Here is a 21,472-nt window from a genome sequence, read left to right as displayed (position 1 = left end):
CAATAGTATGCGGATGCAAATACATCTATTATTACGACGCCCTCTAAGTAACGCCCTAGATCTGTATCCCTAAATCATGTTAACATTTTGGATCTATACATAAAACCAAGAAGTAGATCCATCGATTCTCAAATATCCAAATATAGCCCTATAAGTGTGTGTGCATGTGCGTGTGTATGGGTGTGTGTATATATTAGTTTGCTCAGCTTCTAATTCAACAAGTCTTTTTATTTTTAAGTACGATCACACAGATAAAACTGACGGCGGTTTCAATTAGTAAAAAGTTAATGTTTTGTCTCAATCCCACCAATTTCAAAAAACATCATTATGACATATTAAGAAATTATGTGAAAGGAATAGATAGATAAGGTAAAGCAAGATACATTCTATTTGTAGCTCTGAGTATTATTTGTTGGTGAACCAAGCAACTCGATCGAATTCAGGGCAAAAAGCCCACGGTTTTATTAGAACCCTCTATTTGTAGCAAATTTGAACATCTCAAGTATTTTTAAAGGGATTTTGGAGCCAATGAGTTTGGTAGTTAGCTCAATAATACTGTTTACCTTGGCATCACATATTTCCTAACGGATTAGTGCTGGTTTAAATTAAAGCAAAGGGATAGTGATTGCCTAAACGCTCAAAAGTTTATATTAGCAAATAAGAAAACAAGAAATTTTCCTCTATTAATTTAAGCCGGTCCAACTCGCAAGTCACAATCAGCACGGTTTGTTAATGATTGCCTAAACGCCCACAATTTTGAATATATATATATATATATATATTTATTTATTTATTTATTTTTTAATTTTTGTTTACGAAGATGATTATTTTGATATGAGCAATGATACAAACAGTTATAGTTAGTAGTGTCAATTCAGAAGCTCTCATTATTATAAGGTGATCATCATTATAAGGTCATGAGAGGTTCTAATTATAATTACCCAGAAATATTACAGAAGACGATCGAAGAAAAAATGAATTTACAAGAGTTACATGAGGGTGAAGTGACTGGAGATGGTTTATTTTTCCACCATAATGTTCATTACTCCATCTTTTTATTAGCTCATGAAATCCATCGCTTTACCCTTGTTTAACTCTGTAAATTCATCTCTCCAACTTCTGTAACTGTACATCTCTGAGTAATTACATATTGCGAAAAAGAAGCCATGAAAAAAAAAAAATCTATCGTACAATAATGATGTTGCTCAACCTCAATTAAATTAAATGATAAAGATCATGAAATAGAGCTATTTTACCATTCCAATGGAACAGATGATCTATCCTATTCACGACAGTGAAGGATTTATCATGTAACATATGATACTCATCAACCTCTCTCTATATATAATTCCATGGCTTAATGCTACAGTAATATTTTAAAAAAATGATATGTTATCCCGCATCTGCTACAGTAATACATTTTAAAAATGATACAGTAATTTCTAATAGTGTTACAGCATCCCGCATATATACTACAGTAATATTCTTTTAAAAATGATGGAGTACTACTGCCACAGTAAATTACTATAGTGCTACTGCTACACTAATATTCTTAGGTCCTCACGTTGTTACAGAGGAACAGATAGCCTGCTATTTTAAGTACTAAACTTGAATTGAGAATCTCCTAATCGAGACGTTGAATTTGGCGGATACAGTAATAACCGTCGCCTCGCTGGGCTGGGCCCCCAAGCGTCACGTAAGTCTTGGCGAAGCTTTCATCTGGATCTTGGGTGGAGGATGAGAACAGCGGAAAGGGTAGGCCTGTCAATCTAGAAAGTAAGAGGGTTATTTAAGTAATTTACGAGGAGATAATGGCTGAATGGGCTCCACTCACGAGGACGAACAAACAGGCACTAAATACTGGTAAAATAAGAGCGAATGAGCTGGGGTTGGTGGTCGCATGAGCCCAGGGAGCCCACTACCTCCTCCGCCTCCACACACCCCCGCCCCTTTTCATTGAAGGCAGCGCCGTTCAATAGCTAATCCCCTCATAAATGGGCTTTTTATTCACACACCCCTTTGTCTTTTATACCTCCACTCCTATCATTATTATTGCCATAAAATATGGTTATTTAAAAATATATATATCTACATACAAAAAAATATATAAATAAGAATATTAGATATAAATAATCCACTAAGAACTAGATTAGGTTCAGTCCATACCGACCTTTCTCCTAAACTGAATCTACAATGAATCAGAAGAGTAGTGATCTAAACTAGAACTGGTTAGTGATTAATTTTTTTTTTGCCAAATAAAAAACTCAGAACTAGACATTGTTTAGTACTTACCTAACCTTTTATAATATATGAATAAGAAAACCAATGTAGGTGAATGTTGTCAAATATCTAGATAATGTAGATCTGTTTGTTAATTCTTTCAGTTTTATAATTGTTATTCTAAAATAAATTCCAATCATCAAGAAATCTAACTGTAATGCTCAGATGTGTCTAGTACTTCGATCAACTCCATAATTAAAAATTTATGGTCAATTAGTAATTTGTATCGTATAACTTACATGTTTTTTCAATCTTAAATATTTTCCATACATCAATTCTTAACCATACATATTTTGGCATTACATGGTTTGTATCCATGTTTTCATTTTACACCGATCACCAGTTTTTTTTAACCATAAACGCATTCTCATTGGTACAGGTAATTAACAAACAAATACTTAAACAAATCTTTTACAAGTTTAAAAATCTTTTCCAAGTTTCTCTTGATAACCATAGATGCAGTCTCATTAATACATGTAACGTAATTCCAAAAACAGGAGCGCAGTCTAGATTATTTTGGGGTGAGAATAGTACACACAGCTTTGCATTTCTTCCCTCTTTCAATTTACCCCTTCAAATGATTCCCTTTATTAGGGTTGAAATCTCGTGTTCAGCTTCTTTTATCGCCCTTTTCAACTTCAACCGCATCAACCTTCTCCAAATTACCCTTCACACTTACCTCATATCCCCCAAGCTGCCACCTCTTCTTTCATGGCTACAACTACAAGCGCGTGGCAAACCCGTAAATTACGGATCTTACGAGGCGTTGATGCCGACCACTCCGACCCCGACTTCGTCTGGGCTTAGGATTTCAAAATCTGGAAGCAGATCTGCTAAGGTTCGATCATTCCTCCTCCTCTCTTTTTGTTTTTGGTAGGTAGTCACTGTAATTTCGTTGATTTTTCTTAGTTTGGGGATTTTTGATTTTATTGCTCAATGAGTTAGGTACGAGCTTTAACATTTTTCTCTAGATTAGGCTCCTATGATTATTTTTAATTTAGAATTTAGGCGTTTTTACCAATCAGAGCAAATTTGTTTTTGTTCTCGTTTTGGTAAATCTGTGTACGTTAGGGAAATTTAGGTCCTTTCGCCGATTAAAAGGATCACATCAAAGGAATTATTCTTGGTAGTTTCATATAGTTTTAATTTTTGATCCAAAAAATAAAAATGGAAACTCTCTTATGGTAGATTTGGTAACGCGTCACTGAAAAATCACATCTTTCCTCGGTGGCCTTGAATTAGGAAATTTCTTGTGCTTGCATCTTTATCTTATGTGTGGATCTTATGGTAATTTTCCTAATACGGAATTCTGGAAACAGATCTTTTATTTCTCCATGCGGTTTTGCCATTTTTGTTGGGAACTTTATGATTAGATCATGTATTAGAGGTAAAATTTGATGTTGATTTGATTTGGTATACCATGTGAAGGAATCTGGTTGTCTTCTTCTATGTCCGTGGTCTCCCGTGAGCCTGCTATTTTTGGGACTTATTTTGCAGATTGGGTGTGTCTTTGGATGTAATTGTTGGAAGTTACAAGGGTCTTGTTTGTTATTTTATTCAGATAGACCCTCTCCTTTTCACCCTTCCTGTTGTTGGGGATAACGCGCTGAGAGTTACTTTGGTGACCGGTGACGATTTTGCTTATTATTAGAAAAGATAAAACTTCATACTAACATTTCAACTGTTAATCTCTCTCCGTCACTTGAAAGTAAAAAAAAGTCTGCTTCTTTCGTCAGCAGCGGATGGTATCGCATCTACCGTGCTTTGTGTTTTTTTTTTCTTTTAAATTCTTTTGAGATTAGAGTTTGACCGTTCTTGGAAAATATTCTGAGAGCTAAACTTTATTGGCTGGAAATGAACTCAAATTACTGGTTAAATACTTCGACATATGTGCAGGTTCTCTTCTTAGAAAAACTTGACCTAGCATTGGAACCTATTCGCTCCTTCGAATTAAATTATCCCATTTACTCTGGTATTGGCAGTCTCTTTCAGGCCTTGTGGAGAATTTGGCTGCAATTGCTTACTTGCTCTTTTGTTAGTGGGCAATTATTAGTGTTTTAAAGATGCCGTCTAAGCAGAAATGCTTTTGTGGTCAAACTAAAAGACTTCGTTAACTTCAGTTGTAAGTAGGGATTAGGGCCAATTATCTTATGCCTCACAAGTTTATGTTTCAATTTATCTATCTATCTTAATAGAAAACCGATTCTATTGTAGATTTGTGTTCTTATTTTTTTCCTTTCTTTTTTATTTTGAGAGAAGATTCCATGGGAGAAGTTATTCTCAGTATTCTATTTCCTTTGCAATTGGCAGTCTCTTTCATGCTTTAGGAAACATGGCTACAAATGCCGATGTGCTTCTTTAGTGGAAATAATTAACCTTAAAACGCATTTCCTAAGAAGACATTTGTTCCAGTCAGCCGCTAAAGTTTGGTTATTCTCATTGAATCCTTTTGGGGGATAAATCACGGCATAAGCGTGAAACCAGTGAGGCTGTTATAATAACTCTCCTAATAATACCCTACAACTGAAAATTTAGAATTTCCTTTGCTTACGTTCAAGCTGTTTCGTAAAAACATGGCTTCTTAATTGAAAGAATTAATAACTCCTGATTCGTTGTATTAATTAGTATTTTTCTTTTATCTTATGTTCATGACTTAAGTTGTCAAGTTAAGACTGTAATGAAATTTTTTTGGTTCTACTTGTAATTATGTATTGCTTCATTGGTTTACTTAAGTATTAGAAAATGACAATAGTATTTATTGGCTAAATTAATTGGCGTGATTGGTTCTTTCCTTGTGTTGTAATTGGCTATTTGTGGGTATTATTATGGTTAAAAGTTATACCATTGTTTGGAAGTTAACCATCATAAATTTATTAGCCTTTTCATATATTGTTTCTGGGGTTAAAACTAAATTTAATATCATAAACAAAATGCTATCTGGACCCAACAGAAGTTACATCTAATGTTGTTTCAGGGTCGTCAATGCCCTTTAGCCTTTGAAATGTTTAGCTCAAAGAATACTTGAGTGAACGTCAGTTTGCTAGTTATTTTTACTATTGTTTGGTCTGCATTCATATGGATTGACATTGTTCTCTTCTATTTAAATGTCTTTGCTTTATTGAAGCCCTGCTGCATTGTGCAACAATTGAGCATCAAAAGTTATTTCTTTACAATTCTTAAAATTATTTGTTAGTATCAACTATAAATGATCTTGTTGTGTATATCCGGACATGACTAGAGCACAACGTCTTGCTCCGATGAATTTGCTAAGGCAGTTCTACTATTAATTTTCCATATGCTGCTTACTTCACAGTAGCTTATACTAATGTTCCTCTTCTGCTTTGCAGCAGAAAACCTGTGCAATTTGTTTGGGCGTCATGAAAGCAGGCCAGGGACATGCTCTCTTCACTGCTGAGTGCTCACACACCTTCCACTTCCACTGCATTACCTCAAATGTAAAGCATGGCAACCGAGTCTGCCCCATTTGCAGAGCTAAATGGAAGGAAGTACCTCTTCAAGGTCCTCAAATCCCAGAGGTTCCACATGGAAGATCCAGAGTCAACCCAGTTAGTTGGACCCAGGATGATGGATACATGAATCTCCTTCGTCGTGTCCCTCGATCTGTCTCTTCAAATCGACAGCATCAGCTGTCACACATCTTCAATGCATCAGAACCAAGTACTTTCGATGACGACGAGCCTGTGGACTTGCAAACTGAGACTGTTAGAGATAGTACCCAACAAAGATTCGTCAAAACACTTGAAATCAAGATGATTCCAGAATTCTCAGCCATTCCTAAATCTGCTTGTACAGATAACTTCAGCGTGCTTGTCCACCTGAAGGCCCCACAAGCTGGCACTGAGACTATCTCTAGCAGAACTCTGCATTCAAATAATACAAGCTCACGTGCTCCTGTAGATCTGATCACTGTTCTTGATATTAGCGGCAGTATGGCTGGTACCAAGCTTGCTCTTCTGAAGCGAGCAATGGGTTTTGTTATCCAAAACCTTGGGCCGTCTGATCGGCTTTCAGTTATTGCCTTCTCATCAACTGCACGCCGGCTCTTCCATCTCCGTAGGATGTCTGAAGCTGGTCGGCAGCAAGCCTTGCAAGCAGTCAATTCGTTGGTAGCCAGCGGTGGTACCAACATCGCCGAGGGCCTCAGAAAGGGTGCAAGGGTGATTGAGGAGAGAAAAGTTAAGAATCCAGTATGCAGCATAATCCTTCTCTCTGATGGGCAGGACACATACACTGTCTCATCCAGCAATGGTGGAGCTCACGGCTCAACACCAGACTATAGTTCTCTTGTGCCACCATCGATCCAAAGTGGCAGCAGCACTGGCCATCACATACCAGTTCATTCTTTTGGTTTTGGTGCAGATCATGACTCTGTTTCTATGCATTCGATCTCTGAGTCTTCTGGTGGGACCTTTTCCTTCATCGAGGCTGAGGGTGTTATCCAGGATGCCTTTGCACAGTGCATCGGTGGCCTCCTCAGTGTTGTGGTGCAAGAACTTGAGGTCAATGTCGAGTCTGTGCTTCCTGGAGTCCAAATTGCCCCCATCAAATCAGGCAGTTACGCTAGTCAAGTCGCAGAGAATGGGCGTTCAGGGTCGATCAATGTGGGAGATTTGTATGCTGATGAAGATAGAGATTTCTTAGTCTCTGTCAATGTCCCGTCTGTTTCCACCGAGGATGTTGTGTTGCTGAAGGTAAATTGTGCGTATAAAGACCCGATTTCAAAAGAAACAGTTTGTGTGGAAGGCGAAGAGCTAAGAATCCAAAGGCCAGAGATTGTCAGAACAATAACTATGTCTATTGAGGTGGACAGGGAAAGAAATAGAATCAAGGCGGCAGAGGCCATGGCTGAAGCAAGAGCTGCAGCTGAGCAGGGCTTGCTCTCCCAGGCAGTTTCAACACTAGAATATTGTAGGAGGATACTGTCAGAGTCCTTGGCAGGAAAGTCTAATGACCGCCTATGTGTAGCTCTAGATGCAGAGATGAGAGAGATGCAGGAGAGGATGGCGAGCAGGCAAAGATACGAAGCTTCTGGAAGAGCTTATGTGCTTTCAGGGCTAAGCTCTCATTCATGGCAGAGAGCAACTGCTCGTGGGGATTCAACGGACAGTGCGAGCCTTGTTCATGCTTATCAAACTCCATCGATACTGTCTCCTTCAGCGTTTAGGTCGCCCAATCCAGTCCTAAGGCCAACTAAGTCGTTCTCTTCTCCGGTTGTGGAGCCGAGGTAATATTCGGTATAATTAAGTTTTGAACAGAAACAAAAAAAAAAGAAGAAGAATTTCTCATGTTTTTTGTTCAGTCGCCTCTCGTTTTCTTCTAGTTTTGGTGTGCGGCGATGGGGGGTGGTATATTGGAGGGGAAGTACAGATTAACGGTGTGGCGGTATACGTGGTGTGGGGGTTCAATAAAATAATGGATAATGGATATTGAAGTGATTCAAGGGGGAAAGGTGAAGGGGCGGGTTCAACTGTGGATTCTAGTTTTTTCAAAATTTCATTCTTATCTCTCTCTCTCTCTCTCTCTCTCTCTCTTTTGTTTTTTTTAGGTTTTTTTTTTTTGTTTTTTGTTTTTTTTGCCCTTCTGGTTTTGGTGTACATAGGAGAAGGTTTTGCCTCAGGAAGGGGTCATAAGGTTGTAATATTTTGGAATTCTGGTGGGGGTGCATTCTTCTCTTTATAATATATTAATATTGTTTCTTGTTTTTCCCCGTGATTTTTACGTGTGTTCATCTTTGATCCCAAAACTACACTTTTACTTTCATTTGTACAGGATGCATGACTGCCTTGCTCTCTTTACAGTGAGAAAATATAGTTCTGTTCCTTGGAGGTTGTAGCCCTTTGTTCTCTTTTCTATGAATGCTCTTTGGTGCTCTGTTATATGAATATGAATGCTTAATAGGGAAAGTAAATTAGTCGAACTATGTTTTGCGTAAAAATTGGTGCGTGTATGAGAAAAATCTATAGATACTGCCACATCTTGAAAGTACTACACGTAAATGTCCAGCCACTGATTGTATCAGATCTAATAATAGCTTCTAGTATTCGATCTGTCTTCTCTACTGATTGAAAGCACTACACGTTGAAGAGACCTCGGGGAGTTGTTGCAGTTTGAGTGAAAAATACATGTTCAAACTTCGACTTGTGAAAGCCTAGGATTCTACAAGAAGATATTGACGGACAAATTTTTAGAACGGATCTTGTTTGAAATAATATTAGCAAAATCGATTTATTTAGATAAAATTTAACAAAATTGTCTGTTTTTTGCCGACACCGGCATAAAACAGTTGATTTTGTTGAAATAATATTTTCGATATACACTGGATTACTAATCCTGTGTAATTGCTAGGTACTAATCCAACCCAATTAGTGTACATGAGACTAGTGTGGGATATAAAAATTGCCTTGACTACAGTAGGACTAATAGCCTCGTGCATTTCCTGGGCAGTTCATATGCACGTTTTATGTGCGTGTGCACTTCTCGTAAAAATCGAAAAACCATCTCTAGTCTCATGTATTTTCTGTATAAATCCAAAAACCGTTGTAGGCGTCAAAAAATGCTTACAGACGTCCTAACACCACTCAAGACAACATAGAAGAACGATATACACGTCATCAGGCAACACACTGCAGCGCGGCAGGACATGGTGCCGCGGCTAAGGCGCGACAGCATATGACGCCGCGGCTTAGGCGCTGCAGTCTAGGGTGCCGCGGCTTTAGCGCGACAGCTTAGGGTGCCGCGGCTTCGGCGCGACAGCTTAGAGTGCCGCGGCCATTATAGAAGAGTGCTGTGGCGGTTACAAAAAACACTCGGTCAGTTATTTCGCCCCCGTTTCAACTGTGGTGCACTGAGACCCCTATAAATACCTCCCTAAACACGAAGTAAAGGAGAGAGAGCATTTTGGAGCAGAAGAGGCTTGAGCTTTCAGTGATTTTTGAAGAAGAGAGAACTTTCACCATTTGACAAGCATCATTCGGTGATTCCTAGAGATCTAAGCTCAGACTTGATCTTTGGAAGAACGGACATCTTACATCGATAAGATATTCGTTTTCAAATCTTTACTTCGATAAACGAAGGAGAGATCCCTAAGCACCCTCACGATCTTTGAATCGGTGGTCAACGAGCCAAAGCACTCACGGCACAGGCAAAGTCCCACAAAGCAGGAGTTGATAGACAATTTCTGTGTTATTTTCTCGAGAGTTGTAATTTTTGTTTAGTTTCATTGTAATTTCGTGTAAACAAATTAAAGTTTAATGGAATCGACAATGGAGTCAACTTTCGCTGAAAACAACCGTCTCACATCGATACATATCATAATGAAACTAACACAAACCACATTTGCATTTCTTGTATGATGACACACCATAAACTCATTTCAAATTCCCACCACGCATCACACCACAAACTCATTTCCAAATCCAAAAACCGTCTCACATCGATACATATCGTAATATATACCTTCTCATACCACTACACATCACAAGAAATAACTTGGCACAAATAATTTCAAGTATATTTCACATACTATCTTGATACATATTGGAATAAAGCCAAGACACATAATGTACTTCATAAAAAACATTGTTTGGTGGAAAATTTATAGTAAAAAGAATGAAAGGAATTTGATTTTTTTTTTTCGATGTTAATTACAATTTGGATTTCCGATTACAAAAGAGAGGAGAATTGATCTGAATTCTCCTTTTTGTTTAATCATGGGTTCTTCACGGTAGCGATGAGATGCCTCCCTCGAATGCTTGCGTTGAGTTTGCTTCTCGTTGACGATCCGAACGGCTTGTTTCACTGGAACAATTGGAGAACTCTTCACTAGTTTTATGACTCAGAACGAGTGCAAAACTCTGTCAAAAGAGTTGTTTGAACCGAATGATCGATTAATATGCCAAGTATCTGAATTCTTTGCTGCTGAAGAATACTTTCCAAGCCCAGCCCTTGATCTCGCCTCTCAGAAATCGATCTAAAAAACTCCACCTGAAAGAATCCCCCTCAGATCATAGAAATCCGATCCCTTTACTCCGTGAAGTTTGTTGGAATTTATAGAGAGATTAGGGGTGTAACTGTCCCCATAATCCGTTCCTAAATGGGGGTTTAGTTGCCCCTAGGGCTGAGCATGGTTCTGTCCAAACCGAAAAACCGATCGAACCAACCGAATATTGTGCAATACTACCCATTCTGATCTCAAACCCTATCCGACCCGTCCCCAAAGAGTCAAAGACTCAAACCCTAAACTCATTTTCTCGCCAAAGAACGAATGGGTCCGCGTCAAACGGAACCGTTCGACGCTCGAGGAGCGCATTCGCAAGTGCCACGCGATGTCAGCGCAGGCACGGGCTCAAGCTCAGAAAGCCCGTAGAAAGCTGCAAAAGGAGGTGGAGAAGAAGCCACCACCAACATGCCAAGTCTGGAAGCCTAAGTCTGAAGTGGCGACTCAGGCCAAAAGCAACCAGTGCAGCCTTCTAAGGAAGGTCAAACTCCGGCGAGTCAACCAAAGTCGCCGTCAATCCCAATAACTTCTCCGGGAGATCATGCAGAGTCATCCCGAAGCCAATTTTAGAGCGCCTCGGTCTAAGTCCGGATGAGAGAGGCAAAGCTCCAGTTCACGAGCGTTTGGGCCCGATGAAGAAGCCCAGAACGACTCAACACACTGAGGGTCGCCATCACCTCCAGCATGACAAAGAGCTCAAGGAAGCTACGCGCACCAATTTGCGCATTGAAGTCCAAGAGCACGCCGAAAATTCACGCCCAAACAGGCATGTTTTGAGGCGGGTAACCTTTGAAAGCCCAAAGAAGGCAAGTCAACCTCAGATGGAAACATTATCATCTGATAATGATAGTGTTATACCTGAGAAGGCGTGCGTTGAAAATAATATCATTATATCAGTGTTTAATGTTTCATAATCTCCTACTTTGTTGATATCTTTTTTTTTAACACAGTTTGTTGTTTGATAAGAAGTTTGATGAAGTTAGAACCAAACAAACCGAAACAAACCGCACCGAACCGACTTACAACAGTTTGGTTCGGTTTTGAATTATAGGCGGTTCGGTTCGGTTGTTCAAATTTTGGTAAAAACCGAACCGAATCGACCGTTGCACACCCCTAGTTGCCCCATTAATCGGGTGTAACAACCCACTCAAACCACTCCCCAGATCATGGGTGAAAAACGATTTTAGGAACTGTTTGGATCACATTTGAACGAGTCAAAAAGCCTTGATTTGCGTTCTGAGCATGAACCCGCGTTCAAACGTACGCCTTTGGATGATGTGTCAGCGTCTGAGCTTGAGCTGCGTCCGCGGTTAAATCGGTATCACGTTTGTGCTGCATTCAGCGGCTAAAAACACTGCGTTTATGCCGTGTTTGAGCTTGGTTTGAAGAAATCGTTAACTTATAATCCCTTCTACAGGAGAATCCTCCAATTGTAGCCTTCCTTTGTTAACATGAAAGTCGTCTGATTGTAACCTTCTTAGTCAAGATCGAGCGAGCAACCTATGGTAGAGTTCGGACAAGACGCCCTTCAGAAGATGAAGAATCTGATGCCGGCTTCGCGGTAGCATCAGATAATACAGTATCCAGCGAGGGACAACCCCGCGAGGCACTTATGATAAGTGCGGAGCATATGGCCAAGATGCTTGAAGACGCTTTGGCTAAGCAGAAAGAAAGTTTCAAATAACCTTCTTAGTCAAGACTGTTGGTTGAAGTCTGACAGGGGTCAACTATCTATTGTGATTTTTAGACAGTCTACAGAACCCCCTCCAAAGTTTTTAAAAGTTCGCGGTTGACTGGGACGAATTTTCGGAATACTTTAGATCCCGAGATATTGTCGCTTGATCATTCACTCTGTCTGATTCGAAAACGTCACGAACCCGGTTGTTAGAATGCTGAAATTCTGCTTCCTTAAACCAAACAAGATAACTTTTGTGTATTGATGACAATGAACTTAAAAATACCATGTGTAATATTCTCTAGGAACTTCCCATTGGAATGATTTGAGGTATTCCACCCCCAGCTCTTTGGCGAATCTGAATCCAATTATATTCGGCCATATTATTGGGTTATCCTTAAGAATATTAAGAGTAATATTCTTGAAGAACTTCCCATTGTTGAAAATAAGAGAAGTGATTTAACCTCGTATACCCGTCGGAGGAAAGGGAGAAGCAGTTTATACTCTTATACTCTTCGGAGTTACATGAAGAAGCAATTTATACTCGTATACTCTTCGGAGTTACATGGAGAAGCAGTTTATACTCGTGTACTCATCGGAGTTACATGAAGAAGCAGTTTATACTTGTATACTCTTCGGAGTTACATGGAGAAGCGGTTTATACTCGTGTACTCATCGGAGTTAGGGAAAACAGTTTATACTCGTGTACCCAATGGAGTAAATGTCGTCTTTATTTGGCTTGTTTCGCCGTTATGACGCCGGAGTCAATTAAGGTTTGGATTTAGTTTTTGAGTCCAAAGCAAATCTTGGTGGGATAAAGAATCCTCCTGTGATATGCACAGTAGTTTGGATCCGTAATCCTCTTAGCTTCTTCCTGATCTTTAATAGGTGGTAACTCGATTTTGTCGTTGACGAGGAGATATTTTAAGATAACTAGAACTTCATCATCTTCGAAAGAATACTCCTTCTGGAACTTCGGATCAGGAGTCTTCTGTTGCCTCAAGGGTTGCTGTTGTGACGTTTGGTTGACATTCACGGCGGTTGTAAATATCGTCGGTTGGCTTCTTTCAGCTTTCTTTCTTTGAAGGAAGCGTTCAGTTTGTTCGCCACGTAGTTTTAACTCTTTCTAAGTTGCTGAAGGCACGACCCCCAGGACTTCTAGAACATTAATGGAGAGATTGCTGTGGCATGTCTGAAGGATGAACTCCTCTGTGACAGGATCTCTGCAATTCATTGCCATGTTACGGAAGCGCTTGACAAAATTATCAACTGACTCTCCATCTTTTTGTTTCTCATCCATAAGAGTTCCAATTCTCCTCTCCTCCGGATCCCTTAGCCCCAAGGCTATGCGCAAGATCCACAAAGTTTCCGAGGAGACTAAAGCTCCAGTTGTGGCCAACGCAGAGGTCGTGACCGCATTTGAGATTCAAAACGCAGAGGTCATGCCCGCGTTCTAAACTTAAAACGCAGAAGTCGTGACTACATTCCAGAGTCAAAACGAAGAGTTCGTGGACTCAAAACGCAGAGTCCATGCAGAACCCAACTCTGCGTCTCAGGTCCAAAACGCAGAGTTCATCTCTGTGTTCCAACTTTGCGTCCCAGGTCCAAAAACGCACAGTTCATGCAGAACCCAACTCTGCGTCCCAGGTCCAAAACGCACAGTTCATCTCTGCGCAACGCGACCTGTGCGTTTTCAGCCTAAAACAGGCCCAACTCTGCGTTTTTAGTCTAAAAACGCAGAGTTCGGGCCCAGAACGCTGTTTTCAGCGTTTGACTCGTTCAAACACGATTTGAACGGTTCCAGAACCGTTTTCTCCCCACGATTTGAGGGGATCACTACCCTATCATGGAGAGATTCATGGGGGGCAGTTACACCCCATTAAACCCTCATTAAGGAGAGATTTAAGGGGGCGGTTACACCCCTAAATCCCCTATAAATAGGGGTAAACTCAATGGAGTTCGGGCTGGCTGGGTTGATCGGGGAGGCTGACTTTTTTGGATCTGAAGCTTGGCAGCAAAGAAGATCTTTCACCTTCGGCTGGGATTTTGGAGATCGGCAACAGGAGCTTCTTCATCCTTGGCTTTAAACCGATTTCGGTTAAATAAACTCTTTCATAGAGTTTCAAACTCGTTCGGAGTTATCAACTCGATCAGAGTTCAAAACTTACTCTGCAAGTTCTTCTAAAACTCGCTCTGAGTTATTAACTCGTTAAGAGTTATTTTCAAACTTGCCACGCAAGTTCTCCACAACGTCAAATCGTGAGGAGAAGACCACATTCCAGTGAAACAAGACGTGCGGATCGTCAACGGAGAGCAAATTCGAAGCGAGCATTCGAAGGAGGCACTCCATCGCCACCGTGAAGAACCCAGTTTTAAACAAAGGGGAGAATCAAATTCATTCTCCTCTCTTTTGTAATCAGGAAATCCAATTGTAACTGAGATTAAAGGAATACAAATCAATTTTTCTTTCGTTTCTTTTACTCCAAAATTTTCCACAAACAAAAGATGGCGACTCTGCTGGGGACAAGCTTCTCTGATGAAGAAGTGGTGGCGTAATCCGATGTCAACCTCGCTGGAACAACGGTCGAAACTCTCGTGGTAGAATTTGATCAAGCCAAGTTTGAGAAGGCCCTCTCCTCCGGATCCCTTAGCCCCAAGGCTATGCGCAAGACCCGCAAAATCTCCAAGGAGACTAAAGCTCCAATTGTTCTCTGTGTTCCAACTCTGCATCTCAGGTCCAAAACGCAGAGTTCATCTCTGTGTTCCAACTCTACGTCTCAGGTCCAAAACGCAGAGTTCATCTCTGTGTTCCAACTTTGCGTCCCAGGTCCAAAAACGCACAGTTCATGTAGAACCCAACTCTGCGTCCCAGGTCCAAAACGCATAGTTCATCTCTGCGCAGTGCGACCTATGCGTTTTCAGCCTAAAATAGGCCCAACTCTGCGTTTTAGTCTAAAAACGCAGAGTTCGGGTCCAGAACGCTGTTTTCAGCGTTTGACTCGTTCAAACACGATTTGAACGGTTCCAGAACCGTTTTCTCCCCATGATTTGAAGGGATCACTACCCTATCATGGAGAGATTCATGGGGGGCAGTTACACCCCATTAAACCCTCATTAAGGAGAGATTTAAGGGGGCGGTTACACCCCTAAATCCCCTATAAATAGGGGTAAACTCAATGGAGTTCGGGCTGGCTGGGTTGATCGGGGAGGCTGACTTTTTTGGATCTGAAGCTTGGCAGCAAAGAAGATCTTTCATCCTTCGGCTGGGATTTTGGAGATCGGCAACAGGAGCTTCTTCATCCTTGGCTTTAAACCGATTTCGGTTAAATCAACTCTTTCATAGAGTTTCAAACTCGTTCGGAGTTATCAACTCGATCAGAGTTCAAAACTTACTCTGCAAGTTCTTCTAAAACTCGCTCTGAGTTATTAACTCGTTAAGAGTTATTTTCAAACTTGCCACGCAAGTTCTCCACAACGTCAAATCGTGAGGAGAAGACCACATTCCAGTGAAACAAGACGTGCAGATCGTCAACGGAGAACAAATTCAAAGCGAGCATTCGAAGGAGGCACTCCATCGCCACCGTGAAGAACCCAGTTTTAAACAAAGGGGAGAATCAAATTCATTCTCCTCTCTTTTATAATCAGGAAATCCAATTGTAACTGAGATTAAAGGAATACAAATCAATTTTTCTTTCGTTTTTTTTACTCCAAAATTTTCCACAAACAAAAGATGGCGACTCTGCTGGGGACAAGCTTCTCTGATGAAGAAGTGGTGGCGCAATCCGACGTCAACCTTGCTGGAACAACGGTTGAAACTCTCGTGGTAGAGTTTGATCAAGCCAAGTTTGAGAAGGCCCTCTCCTCCGAATCCCTTAGCCCCAAGGCTATGCGCAAGATCCACAAAGTTTCCGAGGAGACTAAAGCTCCAGTTGTGGCCAACGCAGAGGTCGTGACCGCATTTGAGATTCAAAACGCAGAGGTCATGCCCGCGTTCTAAACTTAAAACGCAGAAGTCGTGACTACATTCCAGAGTCAAAACGAAGAGTTCGTCGACTCAAAACGCAGAGTCCATGCAGAACCCAACTCTGCGTCTCAGGTCCAAAATGCAGAGTTCATCTCTGTGTTCCAACTCTGCGTCTCAGGTCCAAAACGCAGAGTTCATCTCTGTGTTCCAACTCTGCGTCTCAGGTCCAAAACGTAGAGTTCATCTCTGTGTTCCAACTTTGCGTCCCAGGTCCAAAAAACGCACAGTTCATGCAGAACCCAACTCTGCGTCCCAGGTCCAAAACGCACAGTTCATCTCTGCGCAGCGCGACCTGTGCGTTTTCAGCCTAAAACAGGCCCAACTCTGCGTTTTTAGTCTAAAAACGCAGAGTTCGAGCCCAGAACGCTGTTTTCAGCGTTTGACTCATTCAAACACGATTTGAACGGTTCCAGAACCGTTTTCTCCCCACGATTTGAAGGGATCACTACCCTATCATGGAGAGATTCATGGGGGACAATTACACCCCATTAAACCCTCATTAATGAGAGATTTAAGGGGGCGGTTACACCCCTAAATCCCCTATAAATAGGGGTAAACTCAATGGAGTTCGGGTCCTCTTTTTGGCTGACTTTTTGGGGATCCTTGATCGGGCATCTTGGAGCTTTCTGCAGCAACAAAGTCCTTGGAGCATTCCCTTGGCTGATTAACCGAACTTTCGGTTCCGATTTCGGTTAAATCAACTCTTTCATAGAGTTTCAAACTCGTTCGGAGTTATCAACTCGATCAGAGTTTAAAACTTGCTCTGTAAGTTCTTCTAAAACTCGCTCTGAGTTATTAACTCGTTAAGAGTTATTTTCAAACTTGCCACGCAAGTTCTCCACAACGTCAACTCGTGGGAGAAGACCACATTCCAGTGAAACAAGACGTGCGGATCGTCAACGGAGAGCAAATTCGACGCGAGCATTCGAAGGAGGCACTCCATCGCCACCGTGAAGAACCCAGTTTTAAACAAAGGGGAGAATCAAATTCATTCTCCTCTCTTTTGTAATCAGAAAATCCAATTGTAACTGAGATTAAAGGAATACAAATCAATTTTTCTTTCGTTTCTTTTTCTCCAAAATTTTCCACAAACAAAAGATGGCGACTCTGCTGGGGACAAGCTTCTCTGATGAAGAAGTGGTGGCGCAATCCGACGTCAACCTCGCTGGAACAACGGTCGAAACTCTCGTGGTAGAATTTGATCAAGCCAAGTTTGAGAAGGCCCTCTCCTCCAGATCCCTTAGTCCCAAGGCTATGCGCAAGATCCACAAAGTTTCCGAGGAGACTAAAGCTCCAGTTGTGGCCAACTCATCTAAAGACTATCTCCCATGGGGGTTGCACTGTTCATACAGTCCCCTCTCTAAAGGAGAAGACTCGACTTCGGCACAACTCCAAAAAAGCCAATCCTCCAATCAACGCGAACTCCGCGTTTGCGAGCCTCAACATGAGCTCTGCATAAGCCAAGCTAAACGCAACCCTCAGGTGTGCGTTTCCCAGATAGAACACAGCCTTCAGAGGCGCGTTCCAACATCAAAACGCAGACCTCAAAACTGCGTTGATCTGGCTGAACACAACTCTCAGGAGTGCGTCCCAGAACCAAAACGCAACTCTCAGGAGTGCGTTCCAACATTAAAACGCAGACATCAAACCTGTATTGATCTGGCTGAACGCAACTCTCATGAGTGCGTCCCAGAACCAAAACGCAACTCTCAGGAGTGCGTTCCACAAACTGAACGCAACTCTCAGGGGTGCGTTTCAGAATCCGAACGCAGATCGTAGGACCGCGTTTCACTAGCAAAACACAGACTTTGGTCTTGCGTTAATCAAGCTAAACACGACCCTCGTGTTCCTTCTTTGGAATGCGATGTGATTCGCCGTGTTCAAAATGATCAACATGGATTTAAAATTCATATTTGCCAAGAACCAGTCCCATCCTTTAACGGACAGGGGGTTCCATCTCTACCCTCACGCTTTGTGAGAGGTTCATCCCAAGTCTCTGACTTGCGGGAATGGCTGTCGGTGTTCAACCGACCGACGAACGTCGTTTTGCTCAATAATCAACGACATTCTCACAGTAAGAAGACTTTAGAGGATGAATACCTTGGAGTCACTTCTAACATGGTTGGCAGAGGGAGATCATCAACCCCTAGTTCTGACGAGTCAGAGACAGATCGTTCTCCAAGCGTCAGAGAAATCACTAACGAGTTTGAAGGAATCTACCAACGCACTCGGACTCGAACATGAGCCATTCCTCTTATCAACTATCGGAGTTTAGCCAGAGGAACTAATTCCGATGACGAACACTCAGCCAATGCGGAGTCCCAATCATCAAGCTCTTTCGTTGGGCATGAGAGCTTCGCCCACATGGCAGAACATTCTGAAGATCTTTCAAAGAGGGTTGATGAGCAGGAGGCCATGCTCAAATCACAGCAGAAGACCCTCGATGAACTCCTGGTCCTGTTGACTCAAATCGTCGCAGACAAGGCCAAATCTCAGAAGATAGATTCGCCACCTAGGCAACAATCTTCCCAGAGAGGAAAAGCGTCTTCATCCCGACCTCACACAAGCAAAGGGAAGGGAAAAGTGGTTGATGATGCGGCTTCTGATCAAGAAGCCCACAACCTAGAATCTTTCTCTGATGAAGGAAGAGAGACGGAGAACGAGCAAAATCTCCAATCTGCCAAAATGGAAGAATTGGAAGCCCACCTCAATGCCATTGCCAACAGAAACGAGCTCCAAGATGAGGGAGTTGTCAGACCCTATCCTGCCGAATGGGATACAGCCCCTTATCCTCCAAAGTTCAAAGTTCCGACGTTACAAACTTTTGACGGCACGGGATCACCGAATCAACATATCTATCACTTCAAGTCACAGACTAGGAATGTGATATCAAACGACGCCATACTAGCTCGATTATTCCTTGGCACCCTCAAGGGAGTTGCCTTTGAATGGTTTATGAAACTGCCTGCGGGATGTATTCAAAAGTGGGCTGTAGGCTGTCTAAAAATCACAATAGATAGTTGATCCCCCATCAAACACCGATGATGAAAGTTACAATCTGACGATTTTCAGAAGGCTACAATTTGAGGACTTTTACGTAGAAGGCTACAATCTGACGACCTTCACAACAACTGATGAAAGCTCTAATTCAACAGCATTCACAATCAACATCGGGAGTTACAATCTGACGACTCTCATATTTTCAAGGAGCCAAGACGAAGATTACAAGAGGACGATCTGTGCAAAGCTCTAGCAAAAGAGACTACAAATTGACGGTCTCTTCATATTAGAATGCAGATATCTCTCAAACCGTAAAGAATTTGGCGAAACGGAGGAAGCGAACCTAAGCCTTTGGCTTGGTTCGGATGGCCCCGTCTCGTCGAGATAGCCGATTTTCATATATAATTCGTCCAATTCCGACTTACGGTTTGAAAGTTATGACCTGTTCTTCGTAGCAAGTTATGTTCTGAAGTCCGTCTGCAAGACAGGACTTCGTCAGAACATTGGAATTGGTCTGAAGCTCGCCAAGCCCGCCTAAGGTTCGCCTCTGCATTACAGAGTCAAAGCGCACAGGTCGAACCAGCGTTATAACCTCAAAACGCAGAGGTTATCCTCGTGATATAACATCAAAACGCAGAGTTTACAGGCTCACTGTGCGTTTTCAGGCCAACTGTACGTTTACAGGCTCAACTGTGCGTTTTCAGCCTGAAATAGGCCAACTGTGCGTTTTCAGGCTCAACTGTGCGTTTTCAGCCTGAAACAGGCCAACTGTGCGTTTTCAGGCCAACTGTGCGTTTTTCAGCTCCAACTGTGTGTTTTCAGCTTCAGCTGTGCGTTTTCAGCTCCAGCTGTGCGTTTTCAGCTCCAGCTGTGCGTTTTCAGCTCCAGCTGTGCGTTTTCAGCTCCAGCTGTGCGTTTTCAGCCTCAACTGTGCGTTTTCAGCCCCAGCTGTGCGTTTTTCAACCTCAACTGTGCGTTTCAGGTCCAGAAACGCACAGTTCGAGCCCAGAACGCTGTTTTCAGCGTTTAACTCGTTCAAGCACGATTTGAACGGTTCCAGAACCGTTTTCTCCCCAAGATTTTAGGGGATCACTACCCTATCATGGAGAGATTTATGAGGGGCAGTTACACCCCATTAAACCCTCATTAAGGAGAGATTTAAGGGGGCGGTTACACCCCTAAATCCCCTATAAATAGGGGGAAACTCAACTGAGTTCAGGGGCTCTTTTTTGGCGTTCGGATCGTCAACGAGAAGCAAACTCGACGCGAGCATTCGAGGGAGGCATCTCATCGCCACCGTGAAGAACCCAGAATTAAATAAAGGGGAGAATCAAATTTATTCTCCTCTCTTTTGTAATCGGAATCCAAATTGTAATTGATTTTGAGAGGAATACAAGTCAATTTTTCTTTCACTGTCTTTTTACTATAAATTTTCCAACAAACAAAAGATGGCGACTCCGCTGGGGAACAACTTTTCTGACGAAGAAGTGGTGGCGCAATCCGACGTTCATCTCACTGGAACGACCGTTGAAACTCTGATTATCGAGTTTGATCAAGCCAAGTACGAGGAGGCCCTCTCCTCCGGATCCCTTAGCCCCAAGGCTATGCGCAAGATCCACAAAGTTTCTGAGGAGACTAAAGCTCCAGTTGTAGCCACCTCATCTAAAGACTATCTCCCATGGGGGTTGCACTGTTCATACAGTCCCCTCTCTAAAGGTGAAGACTCGACTTCGGCACAACTCCAAAAAAGCCGATTCTCCAATCAATGCGAACTCCGCGTTTGTGAGCCTCAACATGAGCTCTGCATAAGCCAAGCTAAACGCAACCCTCAGGTGTACGTTTTCCAGATGGAACGCAGCCTTCAGAGGTGTGTTCCAACATCTAAACGCAGACATCAAACCTGCGTTGATCTGGCTGAACGCAACTCTCAAGAGTGCGTCCCAGAACCAAAACGCAACTCTCAGGAGCGCGTTTCGCAAACTGAACGCAACTCTCAGGAGTGCATTTCAGAATCCGAACGCAGATCGCAGGACTGCGTTTCACTAGCAAAACGCAGACTTTGGTCTTGCGTTAATCAAGCTAAACACGACCCTCGTGTTCCTTCTTTGGAACACGATGTGATTCGTCGTGTTAAAAATGATCAACATGGATTTAAAATTCATGTTTACCAAGAACCAGTCCCATCCATTAACGGACAGGGGGTTCCATCTCTACCCTCACGCTCTGTGAGAGGTGCCAAGGAGACTAAAGCTCCAAAGGTTGCTCCTATGCCAAAGGAAACCCTCTCCTTTAGTCGCCGAGATTACTCGAGCAGCCCCACCTCTAAAGGAGTGGACTCAGTTTATGCCAAACGCAGCCCTCAGTGGTGCGTTGTGCAATCAAAACGCAGCCTTCAAAACTGCGTTGATTTGGCAGAACGCAACTCTCAGGAGTGCGTTTCAGAACCCAAACGCAACTCTCAGGAGTGCGTTCTAAT

At 42.3% G+C, this 21,472-nt stretch overlaps 1 protein-coding gene across 1 annotated transcript; it reads left to right on the top strand.

The window, feature by feature from the left end:
* LOC109836201 lies at positions 3,011-7,529 on the top strand. The gene is made up of 2 exons (XM_020404071.1): positions 3,011-3,118; positions 5,628-7,529. The coding sequence occupies exons 1-2, from the start codon at positions 3,050-3,052 to the stop codon at positions 7,527-7,529; spliced, it is 1,971 nt and encodes a 656-aa protein (XP_020259660.1). The 5' UTR covers positions 3,011-3,049.

This window comes from Asparagus officinalis, chromosome 4 (assembly GCF_001876935.1).
Source record: "Asparagus officinalis chromosome 4, Aspof.V1, whole genome shotgun sequence".
NCBI classification, from domain to species: domain Eukaryota; kingdom Viridiplantae; phylum Streptophyta; class Magnoliopsida; order Asparagales; family Asparagaceae; genus Asparagus; species Asparagus officinalis.
The sequence above is the reverse complement of the archived record's forward strand: the minus strand, read 5'-3'. Positions and strand labels throughout refer to the sequence as shown.

What these genes read in the sequence shown, in the direction of transcription:
- LOC109836201 (XM_020404071.1), top strand. Translation starts at nt 3,050, where the DNA reads ATGCCGACCACTCCGACCCCGACTTCGTCTGGGCTTAGGATTTCAAAA. An exon ending in CTGGAAGCAGATCTGCTAAG is followed by an intron (nt 3,119 to 5,627) that starts GTTCGATCATTC and finishes TCTGCTTTGCAG; the next exon opens with CAGAAAACCTGTGCAATTTG.